Source organism: Botryllus schlosseri, chromosome 14 (genome assembly GCF_051294905.1).
Source record: "Botryllus schlosseri isolate E-star chromosome 14, Bs_hap1, whole genome shotgun sequence".
Taxonomy (NCBI): domain Eukaryota; kingdom Metazoa; phylum Chordata; class Ascidiacea; order Stolidobranchia; family Styelidae; genus Botryllus; species Botryllus schlosseri.
In genome coordinates this window covers 19,191,033-19,215,773 of record NC_137249.1, presented here as the reverse complement: position 1 = coordinate 19,215,773, position 24,741 = coordinate 19,191,033, and the positions used below count along the sequence as shown (strand labels likewise).

At 40.1% G+C, this 24,741-nt stretch overlaps 1 protein-coding gene and 1 non-coding gene across 18 annotated transcripts in view; one reads left to right on the top strand and one right to left on the bottom strand.

Moving 5' to 3' along the window:
- LOC145455785 (uncharacterized) overlaps positions 1-24,741 on the top strand; it is a 109,213-nt gene that overhangs the window by 54,183 nt on the left and 30,289 nt on the right. For 11 of the 17 annotated variants that reach the window (XM_080333798.1, XM_080333801.1, XM_080333799.1 and 8 more), the window contains exon 3: positions 3,471-3,692. In XM_080333798.1, coding sequence (XP_080189924.1) covers positions 3,471-3,692 — 222 coding nt within the window. Of the gene's footprint in view, positions 1-2,949; positions 3,105-3,171; positions 3,693-24,741 lie in introns of those variants that run through there. The other 6 variants (XM_080333794.1, XM_080333800.1, XM_080333791.1 and 3 more) reach the window with 4 other exon arrangements.
- On the bottom strand, positions 10,962-11,033 carry Trnam-cau (transfer RNA methionine (anticodon CAU)). The gene has a single exon. It is a non-coding gene; the product is annotated as a tRNA-Met (tRNA).

The window sequence follows — 24,741 nt, the reverse complement described above, 5'->3', positions numbered from 1 at the left end:
AAATATCGAACAAACTATCGCAAAGTGGTTGCCTGTAGACAAATCCTATTCCATGATCGGTGCAACGGCGTTTATAAATACATTGCCATTTCCATCTTCATTAGTATGCGAATGTTGCTTTTCTGTTTTCACTGAAATTAATAGCTGCAGGAGATATGAAGGCCTATTACTACGAAAAACGTACATGTTTGTTAACATGAAAACATCGCTTCGGTCTTATATGTCCCGATAAACAAGGGTCAGGGGTCCATGCACCCCTTGGGGGCACGAAGCGCCAAAGTAGGGGGTACGAGATAGAGTATGAAATGGTACGCTATTTAAGGACCAGATTATTTCCCAAATCGACAAAATACAAAATGTTATTGGGCGATTTCTTCAAATCGAACATTTCCTTCGGGCAATTCCGTTTCAAGCGAATTGTTGTATTCATTTGGGGTACGATACTCTCTGAAAGAATAGTAGTATAGGCCGATAAGTAAAAATAAAACATAAGTTACGTAATTGAGTCTAGCATTGCTCGCAATAATGAGAAAAGAGTCGCTTGGGCCGCCGGTTTGCTTTGGTCCTGGGCTGTGAGATCTGCTGGTTGTTATTGTTATTTGTGGTATTCATGGTGTTTATCGGCTACAGCGGTCATTTACACCAGGTCGATATTCTCCATTTTGATTTCGTATCTGCTGACTTGTAGCCCGTCCCACTTCTAAGCTTTTTGTAAGACACCGCCTGCGCGGATGAGACGGCTAGGAGGAGTGCCTATATCAACCTTCAACATTTAGGTAGGAATTCTGGAGTCGAACCCGCCTCCCATTATTGTTGCAGCTGTGAATTATGCCGCTACGCTATCTCGCTAATAGATACCTGCTGGTGCGGGACTATCAGACACAGGCATGACACCGGTACGTTTGTGCGCCGGCCGTACTTTCCGTCCCAAAATACACCAATATCTACTACGTTTAGATGCACCTCCGCACAAATAAACTGCATTACCAAAGAAATCGACTGTGCTAAATATGTGGCCCCTGAACCCACGGCACGCTGGGTGAAACTTTTGATATTGATATCTCCAGTCTCTGAACGCCTCTTGTCCATGAAATCCACTCAAGTTGTGCTGAAAACCTTACGGGGGCGCTATACCGGAGTTTCGTGGCGGCTGGACATGGTTTCGATTCTAAATAAGGAGTACGAGAAACGGTTCATGGCAGCGTAAGGGGCACGTGCGCTGGAGAAGTTACGAAGCACTTGCATAAACAATCAAATCCATCGCATTACCGCGAGAGAATAAGTCTTCAATGCACAAGTTCGTCTCTTACAGAGTGCCACTAGCGTTGTGCAATTTTTCTGGTGTGTAACTAGCTGATGGGAATCACTGCTTTAGGCAGTATCAGACCAATAGGTAGGCTACAGTGGAGATGCTTGCTATCTGTGCCTTTATGTCTTGTATGCAGCCCTGTCTCCAAAATCCATGCAAGCCTTTGGATGTACGACCGACTTCCGTGATACAGATATACGCAGTTAGCGAACCCTCGCTATAGTTCGACTCAAGTCAAACTTACGGAGTAAATTTGTGCATGCTAGTCCTGATGATATTATAATGCCAGTCAACGCAATTATGACGGCAGTAAGAGCATGCCTAAGCTGATTTGTCTGAATGTCGCTGTTGATGGAATTCAAGATATCCAAAACATGAATGAACTAGGAATGCAGCAGGCAAGATATATGTATGGGTGACGTGGTCATTTCTAGTGCGACTGAGGGGTTCCGAATGCTTTTCGAAATACGTTTTTGTTGTTGTTGTTTGTGGTATTCATGGTTTTTGTCGACTACAATGGTCATTTACGCTATCTCAATAAGCGTTTGATGAGTTGAAAATTGACCTAAAAATTGTCGCGCGTTATTCCACATTTCTTCTACGTTGATTCTGAGTCAAGTCATGATTCGAGTCAGCCCATCACTGATACCAACATCTGAACATACCATTCCGATGAGCGCGCGTACAGGCTTTCCTATGAAGCTTATCAGTGAAAATAGGCAACGATAACACTGGCTTTATTTTTGGGTGCCAAAGATATTTCAATGGTTTCTTAGTATGCTTCGGCTGCTGAGTCCGAAAATGACATCCGTTTCTCTGAATTGGCTTTACTTTTTGAGATATAGATATTTCTTATTTCTTATTTATTTTATTTAATCGCACTACTCGTACTACTTATTAAGTAGTCATGATTTATGACTACTTCTACTTCTACTTGACAGTTTTCAGTTTTTAGGCAAAGATAGTCATAGAATACCTACTTACGTACTTACTTGTGAACCACCAATCCTACTTCTACTTGAGTAAAAATCCCACCGTTACTTCTACTTCTACTTGAGTAGCGAGAGTGACGACTTTGACCCCCTCTGTAAGTTGTTTACCGCTAATATCGCCTAATTTTATAATTTTTGCTTGATTTTCACATGGAACAGGACTCGCGTATAGAAGGCTCTCTGTGTCAACGATTGCGTCTTCAACGATATAAATTCAAAAATAGAACAATACCGTATCCACACACTTGAAGAGACAGATGTGAACTCATCGAAGTTGTAGTATATAAAGTGAAATTTACCTATGCCAAAATTTGCGTACAATGAGCACTTTTCCACACAAAAATGTGGAATATCTCAAAGAATACGGTCTATTCGGAAAAAACTAATGGCATTTTCGGATTCAACGACATAAGAATGCCCTAAAACCGCAGTATACAAAGATAATTTTATCTGTGTCACAATTTGCGTATTTTTAGCACTTTTCGAACCAAAAATATGGAATATTTTTTAAAAAATCGAGCCAGTTCAAAAACATTTTTTAATTCAGCGACCTAAATACACTCTAAAACCGTTGAAACTTTCTTGGCACCAAAATGTGTGTAGACCAGTGTAATTAACGGAAATCCTGTTGTCGACATGATTCCATCCTATATTGCATCATATCATCATGCGGATGAAGAAGTAATTAGGTATATAGGAATATTCTGTGGAAATCATCCCATCAAAAACGCTGTATAAAGACTTTGACATTTCAAGAACGCTGCATCATTGAAAAGCTACCATAGCACTGGAACGATAATAAGGTGAGAATGGATTGCAAATCATATATTTTATCAGGGTGTGATAATAACGGTTATTTATTTTCCGCAGATTTAACATGCAGCTGAGAACCACACTCGTACTTCTTGTCCTCGTTGGGCTTGTCCTCCAGGCTGATGCCTGGTGGGCCAGACGTCGTCGTTATTACGCCAGAAGGAGGCGGTACGACCAGGAACGCGGATATTACGGCCGGGATGAAGATGAATCCAAGGGTTACTACGGTATGGATGAAGACGAATCAAAAGGCTACTACGATGAATCCAAGGGCTACTACGATGGTGCCAAAGGTTACTACGACGGTGCCAAGGGCTACTACGATGGTTCCAAGGGCTACTACGATGGGGCCAAAGGTTACTACGATGGCGCCAAAGGCTACTACGATGAATCCAAGGGTTACTATGGTATGAATGAAGACGAGTCGAAAGGCTACTACGACGAATCCAAGGGTTACTACGATGGGGCTAAAGGCTACTACGACGGGGCCAAAGGCTACTACGACAGTGCCAAGGGCTACTACGACGGCGCCAAGGGCTACTACGACGGTGCCAAGGGCTATTACGACGGAGCCAAAGGTTACTACGAACAATAGAACAGAGTAAGTATCTATATCATACTAACTAAGCCTTACAAACGATCAGATACTGTTTTAGTAGTAGCCATGAGCACATGATCCCGCCTTGTCCCCCTCTGTGACATTACCTGATATCAAAGTTGGGTGCACTGTGAACCCGCTATTCGAATGTTTTGTTTTTAATGCAATGTGTTTTAGTCGAATGGTAGTTGTCGCTTTCCTTCACGCTCCGAAAAAGATAACTTTATTTCAGGTCAAAATTCAAGGATATGTGTGTATGCCTTGTCGCTCCTAACCTATCGCGGTTCGCTCGTTAAGAATTGTTTCATGGTATCAACATAACTTGATACTGGTGCCTAATATTTTGCTATTTTCAGCGCCGCAAGAAAAAAGGCAACGGCAAAGTGAAGATCTACACCCATAAAATAATTTTACGACAATGAATATATTTTCCAAACTGTGATTGAAATTTGTACCATTTTGTGCGTTCTCAAATAGGGCTTTGACGAGATTTAATGAGAAAGGGGTATTGAATCTGCAAAGGACAGTTATTTTTCATTCCCGCCGCGGTTTATTATACCACAACACACTTACTCTAGTTATCGTACAGGGAATTCATTACTGACGCATGGCGTATGGGTGGCGCGGCCGTTGTGTTCGCGTTCCTGCTCGCCGTGCGAAACTAGATATCTTTCTTAGTAGTCCCTGTTCGCAAACGAAACTGGCAAGGTTCTACGGTGCGAACAATTTGAGAAACACTAGACTTATACAGTAATATTATCACAGTGGTTCCTACCTGGGATTTAAATGATCCCCGGAGTTTCGCGGAGCCAGTCTCGAGGGTTTGGCGGAGATCAGGATTTAAACGTAAGCAGCAGAAGGAACACTGTTTGCAGTGAATATTCAGTTTTGTTCGAAAATCACGGTTTGAATGATTTTGTTCTTTTAAAACTACTTTTGACGCTGCACAGTTCATTTTGCGCATCGATATTCACTCTATAGCAGAGGTCGCAAACTCAAATATGCTCTCGGGCCAATTTCCTGGTTTTTGATGGCTTCGCGGGCCGCAGCACTAATAACAGGGATATTTAATGTATTTCCAAGTAGGCCTTATTGGACGGGACCTTGCAGACTGGCATTCCGCAAATATCGTGGAAATGTGATTTACTATTGTGAATTCACACATGGCATGAAAAAAATCACATTTTCAAATATTTGAATAAATTTTACTTGGTGCTTGCTATAGTTTGTCAAAATGATTAGTTACAGACACCTTGCTAGTGTACACATGCATCATGACGTTCATGCATCGGAGCTAGATTTACCTTGGAGTATCGGAACCGATCAATAACAACTTGAATATAATGATTAATGTGCCATAGTAATAAAACAGTCCAATTGCCGAGAAATCCATTATTGTTACAGCGGTGAAGCGTACGACTACCTCACTCGACACCTTTAATTGGCGATATTAACATCGATAAACAGACTCAAGATGGCGCAAGATGTAACTAACTATACATCAAGGGTGCAACAGAATGCCAACAATTGCCATTATCATTTTGACCTGCTTAGACAGTGAAATACGCTACGTTACGCAACGCAAGCTACGACCTTTTGATATATTATTATTCCCCATAACAGTCTGATAGTTTGTTACGTTCGTGGTCGTACCAAGTCACCGAGTTCCGAGTCACAAGTCATTCTCTGATCGTAAAGTTTGACCCGTCTAAAATCGAGTCATTTTTATTATATCACACGTTCACTCCGAGTTCGAGTAATTCTACAAAAGGTCGTGCCCAAGTCCAAATTACAATTTTCAGCCACGAATCATCAGCGGTTCATGTTTTACCATCATAAACAGGTAATATGACGTGAAAGCTGATTTTCCCCGTATGGTAACTTTTGAAAGTGATGTGCTAGTAAAATTTGATAACTAGTTTCAGGATTTCGGAGTAGTTTTAAAGCGAATTTCAATTTCTCAAAGCTACAAAAATATATATGTAGCAGTTAAATATTTTCGAATACTTTAAAATCCAAAATGACGACGCGGGCCGCACAAAACGATCTCGCGGGTCGCGTTTTTGAGACCTCTGCTCTGTAGTATCATGTATCCGATGTGTAATGTGGCATATTTTTGTTTTCGATGTTGGGTAAAGACTTGCAGATTAGCGTGAGGTTCACAAACTTTCTAGAGGTTAAGAACCAGTGTATTAGCATCTTGATTGATATTTTTTGAATTGTATAACTGCCTATTATTTTCTGCATGGCGCTGAATGTAAGAGAAGAAAATGGATATGAAACTAAAATAAAACTAGCATTCGAATCTATAATTGATTCTTGAAAATCTTTCGTTGGAATTATCATATCTATTATGGCTGTGAATAAGATAATGACACACCTTCATCAAAGTTAATTGCGTGTCCTGGAGACGACGAGGATGGGACCAAGAGGTTTTTTATCCACGTGCAGTGACGAAATTAATCCACAGTGGTAAAACCAGGGTTGTAATGACTCGAGTCATGTCAACTCGAGTCGCTATTTTTGGTGACTCGAGTTATTTTCTTTAAATATGTAATATGACTTGTCTCGATTTGTACTCGAATCATTATACCAGTGACGTGCGGTCCAATGAGGCAGGTGAGGCAGTGCCTCACCTGTCGTCTGGATGAGTAAGTGAAAATTGTAAAACCCCTCCATAAGTCGATGATTATATTGATGTTACTCATCGATGTTCATATATAACTAAATTGGAACATTTTTTCACCAAACATCATCAATTTGCATCATTATTATTCAAAAAAAACAGCGGGAAAGGAGAGGTGTGGCACAGGTGAGGCACGGGCGGGTCGTGCCTCCCCGCAACAATGCAATTCATCATAAAAAGCTCGGAATTCTTAATAACTGGAATCAATGAAATGCTATAGTCACACTGATTCCGAAAATCTAAATATTAACAGTGTCAGAGCACCAGAACCCCCAAAAATCGCCACGGAAGGTGACCTTCGCCTTTATTACAGACAATGCCATCGTAGAGAAACAATGGCTAGGCGAGGCACAAACGAATCTGCTTCATGCACCATTCGCTAAGAATTGGACAGTCGAAACCGAGTGAAACGCGCTACCCATTTCGAAATCCAACAGTCTTGTAGGAATTATATAAGATTGAAGCGACGGCCAATGCGTAATGCGAAGCCAATACATTCCATTACTTATTATGTAGCTGTTATGTATTTTGCACCCATAGCTATACGTTGAATTGTGGTATGTGATAGCTATTTGCATAGGCTGCATTGTCGTTGTTTGTGTCCTTTATGCTGTGTTCGACTGCAATCCCTTTAACCGTTAATTGTGATATGTGATTGTGAAAGCCATACTTACAATGCCTGCGTTGTTGTTTGTGGTAGTGGTGCCACTCCTAGACACTAGATCTAGTGTATTTTGACTTGACCTAGTGCATTTTCTTTCGAAATTCAGCAAATCTAGTGTTTTTTTTACTGAATAAAATTTGTAACTGAGGATGCTTTTTTCATGTTCTTCGAATAATTTATACCGGAAGGCCTACTTGAAAAGATAGTAATTATTATTTGTCTAAACATGCCCATTTGGCACAATAGCGACCAGTCCTACATGTAATATAGAATGTGAAATTGCAACGGCTACCAGTGTGCAAAGAAAATGCTCTCTATACCCGCTGCTGTTGTTATTCACATTTCAAGTCTCTTTACGTGCGTGTTGTTCTTTTGTATGTGGGGGGCGTGCCTCACCAGCCATGAACCTCGACGCACGTCACTGCTCGATACTCCCACGGCCAAGACATGGATTTCATTGTAACTTAGCAGACTGGTAAAGTAACGACATTAATCGCATCTCGTCTATTAGTAGTGGCCGTAATGATAGGGTCAAGAACTAGTAAAAGTGAGGGAATTATTAATGCGAGGCATCCGATATCACAAAATCGGTGTTGAGTTAACCATGATCTTAACTCGAAACTGAACAGTGAACATAATGACTTCTTGAACTCGGACTCGGGTCCCAAGTCTCAACAATATGACTCGAACTCGAACCTCTGGTCACCACTTGGACTCGGAATTGATTCGGTGGTGGACTCAATATGGCTCGACTGGACTCGAATCAATAGCACAAAATGCGTTTGACTTGTGACTCGGGGGAACCTTGTGACTTGGTTACAACCCTGCGAAACACTGCAAATTATTTACAAGTCCCGCGTTTACAAACTGTTTTGGGGGTGCCAAAGATTCTCTGAACAGCCCAACAATACTGGATGTGAATATGGGGTCTTGTTGAACCAATAACTAATCCCGGATCATTTTAAAATAGAATCACAATATTTTAAAAAACATGATAAATAGAATATGCCATCGCTCCAATGACATCATGACATCATGCAAGTAGCCACACTCTGATTGATGACAACATATTCTACAGTCAGAGACGCAGACAGGAAGGCAACAAGTGATGTAATTTCACCGAATACCTTGTTTGCGTGGGAGCCGGATACGAAAAAGAGTCTGAGGGACGATGTTCTGTTGCATGGTGGCATTGCCGGTTTACGAGGCCCTAGGATTTATATAACGAAGCAATATAGCAGAGCAGTGCTTTTCAACTTGTGTGACGGTTCGCACTAGTGCGAATGAAAAAAAATGTCAGTGCGAATGACGAGCGTGGTGCGAATGGTGCGAATGGAAAATCCGGATGAGTGCGAATGAAAATTGTCCATGTTTCTCACTTTTTCCGACATGGAATAATTCAAATAAACTTAACGCGATATTAAGTACAGTGAGCCCGTAAATTTTTTCGTTTGGAAACAATTCTAAAAACTTGTTGGTAGCTAGGCTTTTCTATTTCTAGTCCACAAGTGAGGAACGCTCCTGATACGTGTATACTGTATATATTGCAAAGTTTGAGATAATATTTCCGCGCGAGAGGATTACGTCACTGCATGGAAAAAGAAGGAGTTTAATCGGTAACAGTTGCTTACTTGCTCGGAAACATCCACCGTGTATGGATATAGTATACGGACCATGTAGGAATGTAGGTAATAGTAGCTGATGTCAGTGTTGACATTTGGCATATTTGAATGCAAAATATTGGAATTTTGGCACATATTCATTTTGGTTAACAGCAGAATTTAGCGTTTCTTCAACTATAACAATTGGCACATTAGATCTATAACAAGTGTTGTTTACTCGTGTACCTAACCAAGGATTAGAGGCTGTTAAAAATAAAATTAGTGTAAGCACATTAGTGTCTTACGTCCAATGAATATTTATCTTTTATCACATCGAATTATTAAGTCACTGGGCAGTTTATCTACTACAGAGCATTTTCTTTGCACACTGATAGCCGTTGCAATTCCATATTCTACAATACATCTAGGACTGGTCGCTATTGTGCTAAATATTCTAGTTTAGACGGATAATAATTACTATCTCTTCAAGTATACCGGTATAAATTATTCGAATCACATGAAAATAGCATCCTCAGTTACAAATTTCTTTCAGTAAAAAAACACCAGATTTGCCGAATTTCGACAGAAAATGCACTAGGACACTAGGTCAAGTCAAAATACACTAGGTCTAGTGTAAAAACACTAGGAGTGGCACCACTGACCACAAACAACGACTACGTAGGCTATGTAAGTATAGCTATCACATACCACAATTAGGGGTTATAGGTATTGCAGTCGAAAACAGCATAAAGGAAATAAACAATGACAATGCAGGCTATGCAAGTAGCTATCACATACCACAATTTAACGTACCTATGGATATAAAATACATAACAGCTACATAAGTAAGGGAATATAGTATTGGCTCCGCATTAAATTGCGTATTGGCCGTCGCTACTATATAATTCCTACAAGACTGTTGGATTCCGAAGTCGATAGTGCGTTTCGATTGTCCAATTGCTAGCGAATAGTGCATGAGGCGGATTCGTCTGTGCCTCACCTGGCTATTGTTCCTCTGCGATGGCATTGTCTGTAATAAATCCAAATGTCACTTTCATTGGCGATTTTTTTGGGGGTGTTCTGGTGCTCTGACACTGTTAATATTTGGATTTTCGAAATCAGTGTAACGAAAGCATTTGATTGATACCAGCTATTATGAATTCCGAGCTGTTTATGATGAATTGCATTGTCGCAGGCGAGGCACGACCCGCCCGTGCTTCACCTGTGCCTCACCTCTTCTTTCGCGCTGCATTTTTGAATAATAATTATTCAAATTGATGATGTTGGGTGAAAAAATGTTCAAATTTATAGTTATTTATGAACATAGATGTAAAACATCAATAATGATCGACTCATCGAGGGTTTTCACGATTTTCACTTACTCACTGGACCGCACGTCGCTGGATATGTGGGATAGTAAAGATAATTTGGCATTATTTCAGTCAGTTTTCAAATATTGTACGATTGAGGTAAGAGCCATCCCGCAGTTGGCTACCCGTGCCGATATAACTATGTGGTAATCATGAATCTTATGTGAGTAATGATTATTCAAGAAGGTGAAAGTGTTGGCTTTGACAACACAAGGATGCCGAACGTTGTTATTGAAAGATATGTTGATTTGTGTACTGCATAGATAAGAATAGAATGAAGCCTAAGCTTATCCATAAATAACAGTCATCAATTACTCGGATTGTGTGGGTTTGTATAGCAATGCATTCCTGATTTTAACGCCCACCGTACCATCCAATCGGCTAGCATACCTTAGTACGCGAAGCATCTTTTCCAGGGATATCTAAAACTAGATATCCCTGATCTTTTCGAATGTTGTCAGAAAAATGGACCAAAGGTGCTAGTCGCAACATTGATGCTACGATTCAAGTGCAGTTTCACTATTTTGTGCGTTCTAAATGCGAACACATTAACATCGCGATGACGCAACATGTGGATTGAGTGGGAAAGTGATATTGTTGCGAGCGAATATTGTTCTTGGGTTCGCCCTTAAGCTTCCAAGTAAATCACTGAACGATACCTCCGGGAAATGCAACGAACTTCTTGAGAACAACGGTAGTTCGATATCTGTGATTTTTCTACTGCAGTGATTTTAGTGCTTGATTAGTCAGTAATACGATACGCTGAATGCAAAATGAAGAAGCTCTGTACCTCCAAGAGCTCTTCGAATACAAAAGTGAGAAGTTTCTTCATTTTCTTTTGGTGTACTAAATTTCGGCAGACTGGTGCGAATGAAATTATTTTTCAAAAAAAAGTGCGAATGGAGCTCAAAAAGGTTGAAAAGCACTGTAGCAGAGGATGGTTTCGATCCATCGACCTCTGGGTTATGAGCCCAGCACGCTTCCGCTGCGCCACTCTGCTGCTCCCTTGCGTTGTCGAGCTATAGATAACTAACCAACGGTAACCTACGGTAGGTTAGTTATCTATAGTCGAGCATAACTATCTTGTTTAGATACAGAACTTACGTCCTCGATCCGCAACTAAACATGCATCAATGTGTTATAATCACAAATGGTCATATGCTCGATTCCCAAGCATCTCTTCAATGGACGCGCTGCGCAATGATGGTTTTTGCTTTCGCATACCGATTCATATCGTTATAATAAGCGACTATACGAGAGTAGATTCAAACGTTTCGCGATGACAACAACAAGATGGCTTTTTCTGTTCAACATCCTTTCTTCTTGTCACCTTGATGCCACGGCGAGTGGTAGGAAGTTACTGCAATAGTAAAATCACATTTTCACGATGATTATGAAATGCCAGTCTATAAAGTCGGCTCCCTTTTTATCAGAAAATTTCATCCCGTCACATAAGGCCTGCTGGGAAACACACTGAATACCGCTATTGATGCTGCGGCTCGCCATGTCATCATAAACCAGAACATTAGCCGGAGAGCGTTTTTGAGTTTGAGACTCCTGGTGTAAAGCGTTAAGATCAGCTACCAGTAAAGAAAATCGTTATCATAAGGTGAAATAAGGCTTCCTTTCATAGCTCATCCATCAGCCATTACGGTAATATTAATTACGATCAGAGGTGGTCAGTAACCAAGTTACCTTCTTCCACTTTTTGGAGTACCCAGGCAGGTTATTACTAGGGCCATTTTTATATGACCTTAAAAATCAATAATATGACTTTATTCTTTGGAAAACATGACTTTATATGAAAATCGCGTATTTTTACATGCGAACAACGTCACTCACGGAACTAACGAGTAAAACATACGCAACATAGAAGTAATGCACATCAATTTTTTTTTTAAACCACTGGTGTAGTACAGTTTCATGTAGTGTGGAATGTTAGAGTCTTTGTAGTTGTGATTTGGACGGAAAAATTACTTTAGTAAGCAAAATAAGAGCTCCACAGACTCTGATGAGGGTTGACAAAATATGACTTTTATATGACTTCATAACTTTCTTATTATACCTCATAGGGATGCGGTTTTTGCGTTAAAATTGATTTCAAGACTTGCTGATGCATAAAAAAAAATATGACATTAATGACTTTAAATGGCCCTAGTTATTACTATTCGCACACATCGACTTTTTACACAAAAGTATACTTACCTTTTAGAATTTAAAAAGTGAAATTTCGAAAGGTGGAAAGTAGTTTTAGGGTACCTCTGCATCACGTTTCTGAGTGATATTGTAGAAAGGGCCGAGTGAAATGACTCCAGCATCAGAGTAACTGAATATAAAAAATATCTATTCATATAAACTAGTCATTTTACAAAATTTGCGATTACAATTTCGAAAGTATGACAATCCAAAATTCCCAATGAACTGTTAACAATAGGCCTAAACGACCCCGCTTCAAAATCTGCGCTTTGAGAAACTTTTATGATGACTTTTCAGGCATATAAATTATAATTAAACCTGAAACAGTTTGGACATGTTTTGGAATTGCTAATGTTACTTGCGAGTAGGTCGATCTTCGCAGTGTACTTCTACTTCTACTTGAGTAGTGACGCTACATTGACCACATCGCATTATGAATTGCTTCTCTCTGGTTCCTTCGTAACAGATTGTTTTTCCATACATTAAGTTGTATTGACGTACGGAAGGCGGACTTCCTATAGAACTCACCATAGAAAACATGCAATGATGATCATCGGAAATTATTTTGTTGGCATAATGTAATCGCGAAACATACTATACTAGTGCGGATGAAGCAGTGATAAAGTATGGAGCAATTTCATGTGGAAAATTATCCCATCATAAAAACGTATATAAAGAGTTAACATTTTAACAGCTCCACATCGAGCCAGAGCTTTCATAGCATTCCAACGATACTAAGGTGAGACGGCATTGCGAATTCGATAGTTCATCAAGATGTTGCAATAACATGCACTTAATAACATCCGCAGATTCAACATGCAGCTGAGAACCACACTCCTCTTTCTTGTCGTCATTGGGCTTGTCCTACAGTCTGACGCTTGGGGAAGGCGGCGCAGGCGCGCCGACCAGGAACGTGGATACTACGGTTTGGATGAAGACGAGTCTAAAAGCTACTACGACGAATCCAAAGGTTACTACGACAATGTCAAAGGCTACTACGATGGAGCTAAAGGCTATTACGACGAGTAGAACTGAGTAAGTATCGATATCTTATCAATCAAACCATATGCAACTGTATTTAGTAGTAGGGATAAGCATATATGTGATCCCGCCGACGTGACCAACGTAAATCATCTTAGCTCCATATGTGTGTGAATATCGCAGGCTACATAACTCGGCCACTCCTGGGGTAATTCATATGTAACCTTCGTGATACAACCGTCGAAAGATAAGAAAAACGATGAGGATTCCATATCGTATATTAGTCGGATATTGCTAAGCTAAGGCAACCACGCTATCTATATACATGGTCTTTCGGAAGCATAAGACGAGTTTGATAAATTTATAAAAGGAACTACTTGAAACATTGTTTAAACATGTTGGCGCAGATATATTTTCAACAAGTTTTGTAATAAATACAACCCTATTCACAGATGAGATGGATTATTGTTTACACTGCATTGGGGTAGTTGCTTTACGCAGATTTCGTTCCGAAAAATTATAATTTCCTACAGGTTAAAATGCATCTATATGTTGACTTGCTTAGAATTTTTTTTCGTTGTTGGTGACGTGTATTATTAATAATTACATAAGTGGATACTAGTCACTATTTTTTTACATTTTCAGTGCCTCAAGAACAAAAGTTTACGCCAGAGCGAAGATCTCTGCGCATACAAAATGAGTGCACGACAATAAATATATTTGAACCAGCTATGCGATATCGAATTGGACTCCGACGATATTCAGTGAGAAAGAACCCGTTTTCACTAACTACACGAATGACATGGCATTGCTCATTCAAACCACGCTATAGTGGGTGGCAACGCGAAGATCCAGCTATCCGACAGGAAACCCGCCCACATCCGATGGTGCATTGAAATGATGAAGTTGTTATGAAGAAATTGAATTGAATCAAATAGATGCCGCGCGTTAACAGATACAAAACCTCGACAAAATGGCTCCAAATTACTTGATTATATGCAACCGCGTTGTTGTGTATGCATGAGAGAAAAAGATAAGTTATCAATAGCGATTCTCCAACCTTGCGTAGCATTTGGCGTATGTCCTCATCTAGGATGAAATTTTAATCTACGTGTAACCAATTGCAATAATTAAAACGGGATGAATGAGAATTACTAGTTCCACTGTCCTTCGGACCTTTTGAAGGCATCTTTTATCGTGTTTTGCTCGGGGTATCATCAGACTGAAGAATTTAAGGTCCCTCGTTCAATCCAGGGTAGCGGCAGGCTTACATTAGAATTTTGCGGTTTGGAATAACGGTAATAAAACCGAATGGCTTGATTATTTTTAATCGTAATCTTACGACATTTTATCCTTTGTGTAGTCTTTTGCATATAGCGAGATGTCGAAGTCCACTTTTTTTAAATGTAGCTCTCAATCCCAATAATGTATAAAGGAAAAGCAAATCGCAGGACTAGCTCCTCTGGGGCTTGAACCCATGACCTGATTAGTTGTAATGACAATCTGATAAGGCCTGAAAATAGTGCATTTTTACATCGTGGATTAGTCGACCAGCCATCTGGTCTCTAATATTTTCCAAATTCAGGCCCAAAGTCGAAATCTCAACGTGACTTCGACCCAGGGTTGTAATGACTCGAGTCATGACTCGACTCGAGTCAGACTCGAGTCACGATTTTTTTGTGACTCGACTTGACTCGAGTCATTTTCTTGAAATCGGAAAATGACTCGACTCGACTCGAGTCAATATTTGGATTGACTCGACTTGTACTCGAGTCATTACGTATAACTCGACCCAAGTCATTGACTTGGCTTATTTTATATGACTCGAAGACGGAGAAATTTGCGAATCGTAATGGCTAGATCAACGCATCTGACGAATTCTTCCGACATCGCTATTTGTCACCACTGCTTTCGTTGCACTCGTCTGATATCAGATAGGCCGCCGTTAAAACAACAGACAATGATACATAGTAGCAATGCATATTGTACTAAATTATCCAGTGATGAAGAGGTAATAAATCCTACGCAATCAAAGTACTCAAGACTTTTTAATTATAAGAGCAAACAATCGAAGCAAAGTTCAATTAGAGCCAATGCAATGACTCAGATGGTCAAGTAGGAGAGATGTGGTACCGATGGATCAAAAATTGCAAAATGATCTCTGGCCCTCAAATCTTCAGCCGAGAATAGCAGATCTTTTGCTGTCTCAACACTTTCGATACAATATCTACCTATCGCGGACATTTACATGAATATCCGCCTTTTCAAAAAATATTTACGAACGTTTAAAATTTGTTGCTCGAACGTGTCATCGGTCCCCACCCGGTGGGTCCAAAGGCACTCGACCCTGGGACCTATGAGACATACGCTCAAAAACTCAAATTTGTTAACTTGTTTTGTTGTGTACTATAAGCTAAGCTACAGCAAGTCAATGAAGAATGTTTCGTCGTGACCTTCAAGAATAAAATAGATTATATCAACTCAAGTGTTGGCCTAAAATCATGTTTTGATTTACGCCTAAACTTACAAAATTAATGCCACATACATATTACCCGGAAATCGATATTTTGACTTTCAAATACCTCATAATAGCGATAAAGCACCACAGGTAACTATGATTTACAGCCTATATATAAGTAGGCGAGTTTCTGTTGTTAAGTGATTAGTTGGTCCATCTATTTTGCTTGATTTGGCTATGGTACCATAGGTCCCCAACCCCATAAATATTGTAATTGACTTGAAAATAGTCCACTCTAGGATGGTATTGATTCGAAAAATATCTGCCATAATATACCCTGATACAAGCCCTATACTTCTCATCAAAAATTATGGCGGGTTTGTTAGTCTGAAAGGTGATATAGAAAAATGCAAATGTCGATCCAAATTTACTTCACACCCCCTAAAACGTAAATCATTCGTCACAGACCCCATAACTTACGCAGATCGATTTTTTTGCATGTGAGGAAAGATTCTGTAAGCATGTAATTGTAGACAAATTCCCGGAGTGTAATCATGGAATTATCATGGGTAATTTTTCAAGTATTTTCGGTCCCAGTGATCCATCGGTACCACATCTCCCCTACTTGGAAGAGACCGATAAGCTCATGTGTAGATTTGAAGGCGATAATGATTTTCATTTTTGGCGACTAGAAAGAATGAGTATCCAATCCAATGATCTTCAGTGAGGTTCAAAAATGCTTGTTAATTCCTGCATCTAGTGCACCAGTGGAATGTGTATTCAGTAGATGTGGATTTATTCCAAGGTCATGCCGCTTTAATACATCTGAGGATCTCCTTTCCACTTCGGTATTTTGAAGTGTAACTCATCATTGATTTGATCTTCCGTCTGTGAAACCACACAATACCCTCCGTCCAATTGACGTTTTGTTAGGTATGTACAATTGTACATTGTGCATTGTGCACGTGAGTAATAATGAATTGTAAATGTTGTGTGATGTTTGTACAATAGGGCTGTTCAAAAATAACTTCTTTTTTATTTTACTTGATGGCTACTTGATAAAATTTTTATGTTGCATTAAACGAACACTGAAGCTGGTTAAATTTTAAAAAGTAGAATCAATGATATGAGAAGAGAAAATTTTGGATTTGAAAATTAATGGAATATTTTTAGTGAGAAATTTTTTCATATAATATAATTACATACTAGAGGTAAGCCGACTATTTTTTCATATCCAAAATATCATGCTCCATTAACTTCGCTTCTTCTAATTGGAATTGAGCCAAATTTGCTATGAATCATATTTTTACACAATCTAACAATATCATGAGGTAGGCAGTAAAATTAGAAAATCTATATTCGTAATTAATCCAAAATTTTCTCTCATAGCATTACTTTCTACCGGTTTGAATTGAGCCAAATTTGATTTTTTTTTTAGCAATCTAAAAATTTTAAGAAGTAGCCGAAAAATTGGAAAAAAAATTTTTAACAGCCCCAATTATTTCTCCAATGTTGTAGCTGCGATGTAGTCTGTCATGCAATCGGGAAAACCTTTTGTAATATCAATAGGTATATCTGTTTTTTTTTGTGACTGCACATAGCTGCATGCACGCTTTTACAGCATGCTGGCCTGGTGAAAATACATCTACATAAGCATGCATCTGTTGATTCTCTATCACCTTATTTGTAGACGTGAGTTCGTAGGTTCTCTGTCAGATAGTATATAGACTTGAATTCGTTGGTTCTCAATCAGCTATTTGTGAGCTGTCGTCGATGCTCGTAATAAAAACTGAATGCTTGTATTTGTGATGTATCAGACTGGTAAGACAGATATTTGATTTTAAGATCTAAGATTACTAAAGTTATCATATTGGCAGCCTGTCTCGTCTATCTGTAGCATTCGTAAATGAGGCCAGGAACTGTCCGTAATCTACCTAAATAAACATGTGCCAAGACTCTGGTAGGGACAGAATAAGCATGTTTGGCAAGCAAGGAATTCGATATCACCAAGCAGGGTTTAAAACATGAAATGAACATGACTTCAATATTGTGACTTGGACTCGGACTCGAGTCATAACACTATGACTCGGACTTGACCCTTTAAACAGTGACTTGGACTCGGACTCGACTCGGTGATGAATTGAAAATGACTCGACTTGACTCGAGTCAAAACCACAAAAGTAAGATTGACTCGAGACTCGGAACCATGTGACTTGGTTACAACCCTGCTTCGACCACTAGCCTACTGCGTCGTATTCAGTACAGTACTTTTTAATATGAGAGCGCCAGACCACAAAAATCTCTGAGGAGGTTAAGAACAACTGATTCAAATGTATAAAACTGTGGGCAACGCTGCGATGGCACATTGTCCTTGAGAGCACATATTCGTGATGAACTGCTCATGCCGTGTACATTCGGAAACTTGAATTGGCATCGAACGATGTCGGAATTTTACCTTCTCTGAATCAGTGTGAAGCGAGATGCTATGATCCACTGCTCCAACATCAATGGGTTGCGGGTCCAATCCGACCAAGGTCGACGGCATAATCCCATCCCAAGTGCCGGAGGTTTATCAATACTCGTCGCCATGTAATCCGCGTAATCACTGTCTCAAAGGGGCCTAGAAGTGAACCGTGCTACAAGTCGGCAGATACGGAATCATAGTGAAAAATATCAGGTGAAAATGACCATTGTAGAGATGGTGTGAACCTCTGAAAGGTTCAGGCTCGCGTGAACGCGAACTTTTTTTAAAGGTTATGTGTGAACCCAAACGTAAACCTCATGACGTCATGTGACGTCATATTGCTAATTCCAACCCTACATTTCAGTGAAGTGATATATATTGATGTTCACGATACCTAGCGATGACTTGGGCCACATAATGCCACAATGCTGAAGTAGCCTACATACTGACTTTTTCAACGTTGCCAAATGTATCAACTGCAGCAATGAAACGATGTGATAAGTAGTAAGGTTGGATCAAATTGTGCCCCCGCCCCTCAGGCTATTTAGAATGTAAACACTCTCATAATATAATTTGCGTCGGACTATGCCCGGTTTATGATGTCATCACAGAGGAATTAGGCGACTGCAATGCTTTGTGAATTTCAATACCGATTTTCCATGTGTATTTAGCAATATGTATTGAATACCTTTGCGATTTTGAGCGCTGCGACTTGATAATATCAATCCCTACGCTTCTGATGTATGATTTTTTTTTGTGTGTGTGTTAAGGACCTTGGTAACATTCAGAGTCTGCAACGATTGTTTGGATATACATTATAGCAATACCCCACCAAACTATAGGCGGTTATATTACTCTTGGCAAGAGATAACTCATCCGTCGATATTTTTAAACTTGATTTTATGTATACAAGTTACGGTCTCTGCAGCCTCAACATTTTACGACTTATTTTCACTAGAACCGTTTTGTTTGATGTAGCGATCACTGGCTTGTAGTATATACGATACGAGCGGAAGGTCGGGATTATGAACAACTACGCTAGGCGAATAGATGACGAATTCATCAGCTCGCAGTATAACCGCTACCTGTATAATGTTTGCATGTCGAGTATAAGGGTATTTAACTCGGCACTAAAATGCCAACGGAATAGCCGCAGGGAGTCGGTTCTCGTTGCTATAATTAAACGAACACCTTCGCCGCAGGTACGCGATCACCGACGTTATAATGATAGGGACAAATTAGCCGCATGAAAGCGAGTCTAATGAATATAACGACAGACAACAAGTTAGTTGAAAAGTAAAACTAATCGTGACCGATGCAAGACGGCGTGAAACAGCGCTTTCGCTCGATTCTTGTAGTGACCACAATTCATACGATTCAGTCCTTTTCATGTCACTAGAATAAGGGTGATTAAACCGACAGTGAAACGCCGCTTCACAATTGCAAGTTAGTGTAATGCAAATTTTACCCTTCAAGGGTTATAAAAGTATGGACGGCAAAAGGTATAATTTTGGGTCGACATGGTGCCTTAGCTATCTATCAATAGGTATGTAATATTTGTTGAAATAGTTGCTATTGATCATAGACCAAGCTTGCTTTCAGAGCTGGAAACTAAACGCATATGAAAATTTACCTAGGTGTTCCCCACACGCATCAAATGTAGGCCTACTCAAGTGTTTATGAGGTGGCGAATAGTTCGATGGTTGTTGGCATGCAAGGACGTCACATAGAATTGTGGAGTTTTCTGTAAACTATAATCCAGTGATCTATTTTCAATCACTATATTTTTCATTAATCTAAACTAAGTACTGTTAGCAGGCAAACCCTAGGAAAGTATATCCTCTGATAAAAGCAGGAGTAATTTGTTATCCGTGAAATAAATAGATGGTGCGACTCTAATGGACATAAAGAAATGAAAATTTTGCAAAGTAGATATTTTTCGGTATGCTAAATTCGGCTACGCGGTGCTAGACTTCTTGGTCGCATGAAATAGGATGTTTTAGCTTCAACCTCAACGCATTAGCACACCGAATTTAAATATAGGCGATAAATAATATACAGTAGCTCCAATTTTAATGAAAAAATAAAAATAAAAAAGCATGAAAAATTGCATTTATCCTGGAACGCACCAAGAAAAACCGTATGAATTTGTAAAGTAGTTAGAAAACTACACTATTCCGCTACACTAAAGTCTTAAACAATCCGGATTTTGTATGGTGTATACTAATTTTACATTGCGGAGTATTCAGTAAAGTTCAATCCAGTGAATTCGCGTAGGCTATGCATACAAATGAGGAAAGTTACATCAGCGCGTGTTAACTAGTTGTATTATGTAGCATGCAATTCATGCAAGTTTCGAAACTTCCACACTGAGTCTTTTAAAATAGATAGAAACGAAAAAAACTAATCGAAAAAATTTACGAAGTTTGGATGCGGCATATTTAGGTTTTCTAAAAATTATTCATACCCATGACTCGAAATATTGTTAACTAACTTATCATGTTCTGAAGTCTCATACATGCACCGACTCTGTGCATTCAATGTAGGGGTAGCTGACTTGGAGACAGAAAAACACACATATTTGACCGTAACATGGTCTTAGTATGAACCGACATGCATTCGACTTGTGGAAAAATGTGTCGCACACTATTTCACCGAGATTACAACCCTTTCGCGGATATTCGTTGGTGCTATCGATACGGTGAACAGCACGTTATGTATAGCGATATCTCCACAGTCAAATACGCGAACCATGCACAACCATATACCCAGACTTTCGTTGAATATTCACGACACCAACAAATCTGTACATCTCCTTTCCCTCGACATCAATGATAGAATCCTCATCCCAATGCGCGGTACGAATGGTGGGTTCATCGGGTGTAAAATCCAAATCAAATGACACCAAGGTCTGCTTTCTCATTTTCAATATTTCCACCACCGCGTCTTGTCTGTGTCTTAGCACTACCGTGTGAGGATGGCGAAATCTGTGGGTGGTAACACGCATGGACATGATATTCTTCGATATGATCAACTGAAACCACGGATGTGGTGGGTTATCTGAGAGCATCGTCATTATTCTCTAGTCCACGCAATTTCCCTCTTAGTACGTTATGTCTTTCAACAGAGCATTTGAATCGCTATTTGAAAGTATCTGACAACTGTGAACTAATTCTTCAAGTTTGTTCATTGTGGCGTAACGACCATTTTTACGAATCCATAACTGTATCATTTGATATCGTTGCTCGGTTAAGTTATAGCAATCCATGTATTGACATTCGGCAATTTCATTGTCAGATAGCTCAAGTTTTTCGCGTGCAAACCTATACCAGTTCATCAGGTCAATTCGATCCATTATGACGTATATATCATTAGCAGTAATCTTTGACATATTCAATCTACAACGTACAGCGAATAATCATGTAATAAATATTATACGTTGTATATTGCCTTGCACTTGCTTCAACTGCAATAACAAAGGCGATCAACGCAATGTTGACGTAATCATATCTCAGCGTTACTGGAACTAAGCAAAGTCGCTCTCGTAATATCTAAAGTAATCGCATGTGACGTAATCATGAACATGCTGCAATACGCAATTGAAAGTAATCAACTTACGCAATGACGTAATAAATATCTCAGCGTTACTGGACTGGAACTATGTCATCTCTCACACAACCAAAACCTCTCTCGTATTGGAACCACACCCACAGAAAAAAACTAATCGAAAAAATTTACGAAGTTTGGATGCGGCATATTTAGGTTTTCTAAAAATTATTCATACCCATGACTCGAAATATTGTTAACTAACTTATCATGTTCTGAAGTCTCATACATGCACCGACTCTTTGCATTCAATGTAGGGGTAGCTGACTTGGAGACAGAAAAACACACATATTTGACCGTAACATGGTCTTAGTATGAACCGACATGCATTCGACTTGTGGAAAAATGTGTCGCACACTATTTCACCGAGATTACAACCCTTTCGCGGATATTCGTTGGTGCTATCGATACGGTGAACAGCACGTTATGTATAGCGATATCTCCACAGTCAAATACGCGAACCATGCACAACCATATACCCAGACTTTCGTTGAATATTCACGACACCAACAAATCTGTACATCTCCTTTCCCTCGACATCAATGATAGAATCCTCATCCCAATGCGCAGTACGAATGGTGGGTTAATCGGATGTAAAATCCAAATCAAATGACACCAAGGTCTGCTTTCTCATTTTCAATATTTCCACCACCGCGTCTTGTCTGTGTCTTAGCACTACCGTGTGAGGATGGCGAAATCTGTGGGTGGTAACACGGATGGACATGATATTCTTCGATATGATCAACTGAAACCACGGATGTGGTGGGTTAGAGTCTTGTCGTGATGGTCCGTTTCGAAATGCAAGCGGATGAACTAGACCAAAAGTTTCGAAGATGTGTTTTATAATTGCTCTAGGTGTGAAATAGACATCGCACTCTTGCGGGGAAACAACACGAATTCAGTCTTCACACCGCAGAAACACAGCCGCTTGGTTAACATCACAAAACCGCAATTGAGCTCACGATTGCCATACACGGAATCGCTGTTAACGATGTCTGACTGCGGCGTTTCGACGAGTAACGAATTCTCGTATTTGGTATTGATTGTGACACATAGTCAAAACAGCGACAGTTTTCACAACCCGATACATACATTGAACCAACTGATGTAAGGTGAAACACTACGTTCGCAGCAAAAAAGTTTGCAGGGTATGACCACCACCAACATATAGAGTAGTGAGTGAGTAATTATCCTACATACCCCGATTTTACTATATTCCGAGATCCGGATCACGATTCAAGTCTACCTGAGAATCCGAACCACGCTGTGAAGTTGATATATCAAGTTGTGAACCGTGAAAGGGTTGTAATCTCGGTGAAATAGTGTGCGACACATTTTTCCACAATTCGAATGCATGTCGGTTCATACTAAGACCATGTCACGGTCAAATATGTGTGTTTTTCTGTCTCCAAGTCAGCTACCCCCACATTGAATGTACAGAGTCGCTGCATGTATGAGACTTCAGAACATGAATTTGTAATCCATGATGCTTGTAGTGCCGACCATGATGTTATCCATGATGTATGTAATGTCACACACCTCGTTTACGCGAATACTTGGTATCTATGAACAATCGTGAAGTATACTGGATGTGTAATGTCTTGTTATTTTCATGGAAACATGGGGGTGTAACATGTTTGAATATTGTTCATTGGTTTGTCGATTCAGAGTTGATATCCGGATCCGGGTCCTAGTTTAAGTTTTAGAAAATATGATACCGACATCCCGACATCTTTCGAAAACAAAACCGTGGTCAATGCTTAAGAGACCATTTTTACTATTTTTCATCGCCATAAGTCATTCTGGACCGCGAAAACGCATTGTACGATATAGATCAGTGGTTCTTAACCTTGCCCACAGCGCCCCCCAGGGGGCGCTGGCGATTTCGAAGGGGGGCGAAAACGCTCAGGGGGCGATATGGGGGGCGCTGGGCTCAGGGGGGCGGTATGGGGGGCGCTGGAGATAAATTGCTTCGCAGTAGATGATGTGGTGATAGGACATATCCTTAATGAGTATTCAGAGCAAATTAACACCGAAAACTTCGTTACATATAGCCTTCAAAATACAGGTTAATTGTCCATGGGCGCCTAAATGACTGACACCGAATGTTCCTGTCTTGGCAATCTGAACCCCAGAAGACGAATTCCATCTGGCAGGGAAAAGTTATATGTCAGTGACGAAATACCAATCTGAAATCGTGTGCGTCTTTTAGTTTAGTACGATTGTGCGACATGGATATTCCTGTTGGGCGATTCTATGTTTTTTGATATTGCAGACAGGGGGTCACGAAATAACATCACGCAACGAAGTCACACCAACGGGTTCGCCCGCCCGAATATGTTTAATTATTAGTAACGGGCCCTACAGTTTCCAAGAAACCTCACGATGTTCGCTTTAACTTTTGATGAGTCTGCGCACACTCAACAACTCACTGCGCTGAGCCTTGGACAACAGTGCGTAACGACTAAAAAAAGGTAATAGCCCCGGATTTGTTGTGCGCAGCGTAGATTTTCTGTGCGCAGAGACCGTGTCAGCATTGCGCCCGTGCGCAGCTTAGAGGGAACATTGCACCTCACTCAGCTCTACCAGTAAATGTATTCACGTGAGCAGAGAGAGGATAAAAATTGATCTCAATTTACATGCAATTTCCGATGATATTGACCAATTCAATCATTAATTAGTGAAATTTTTCGCACTTTGCGCGACTAGGCGAGAATAGCTGCCTCAGCAAATGGTCACCCAATGTAGATACCTAATAGGCTATCAGCAAATAGCGGACAGCCTAATGGGGGTATGGGAGTGAAGTCCCCCGGAAGTTTGGTTTATCACCCGATGGGGGCCCAGGACCAACGTTTTTTGTTTGGGGGGGGGGGCTGACGAAGTGCTGTTACGGCCCTGGTAACGAATAATTGTACCTGCGGGCACACCCAAATATGTTTAATTATTAATTACGTGCCCTTTATTTTCCTATACAACAGCTCACTCAGTGCTACTGGTAAATCT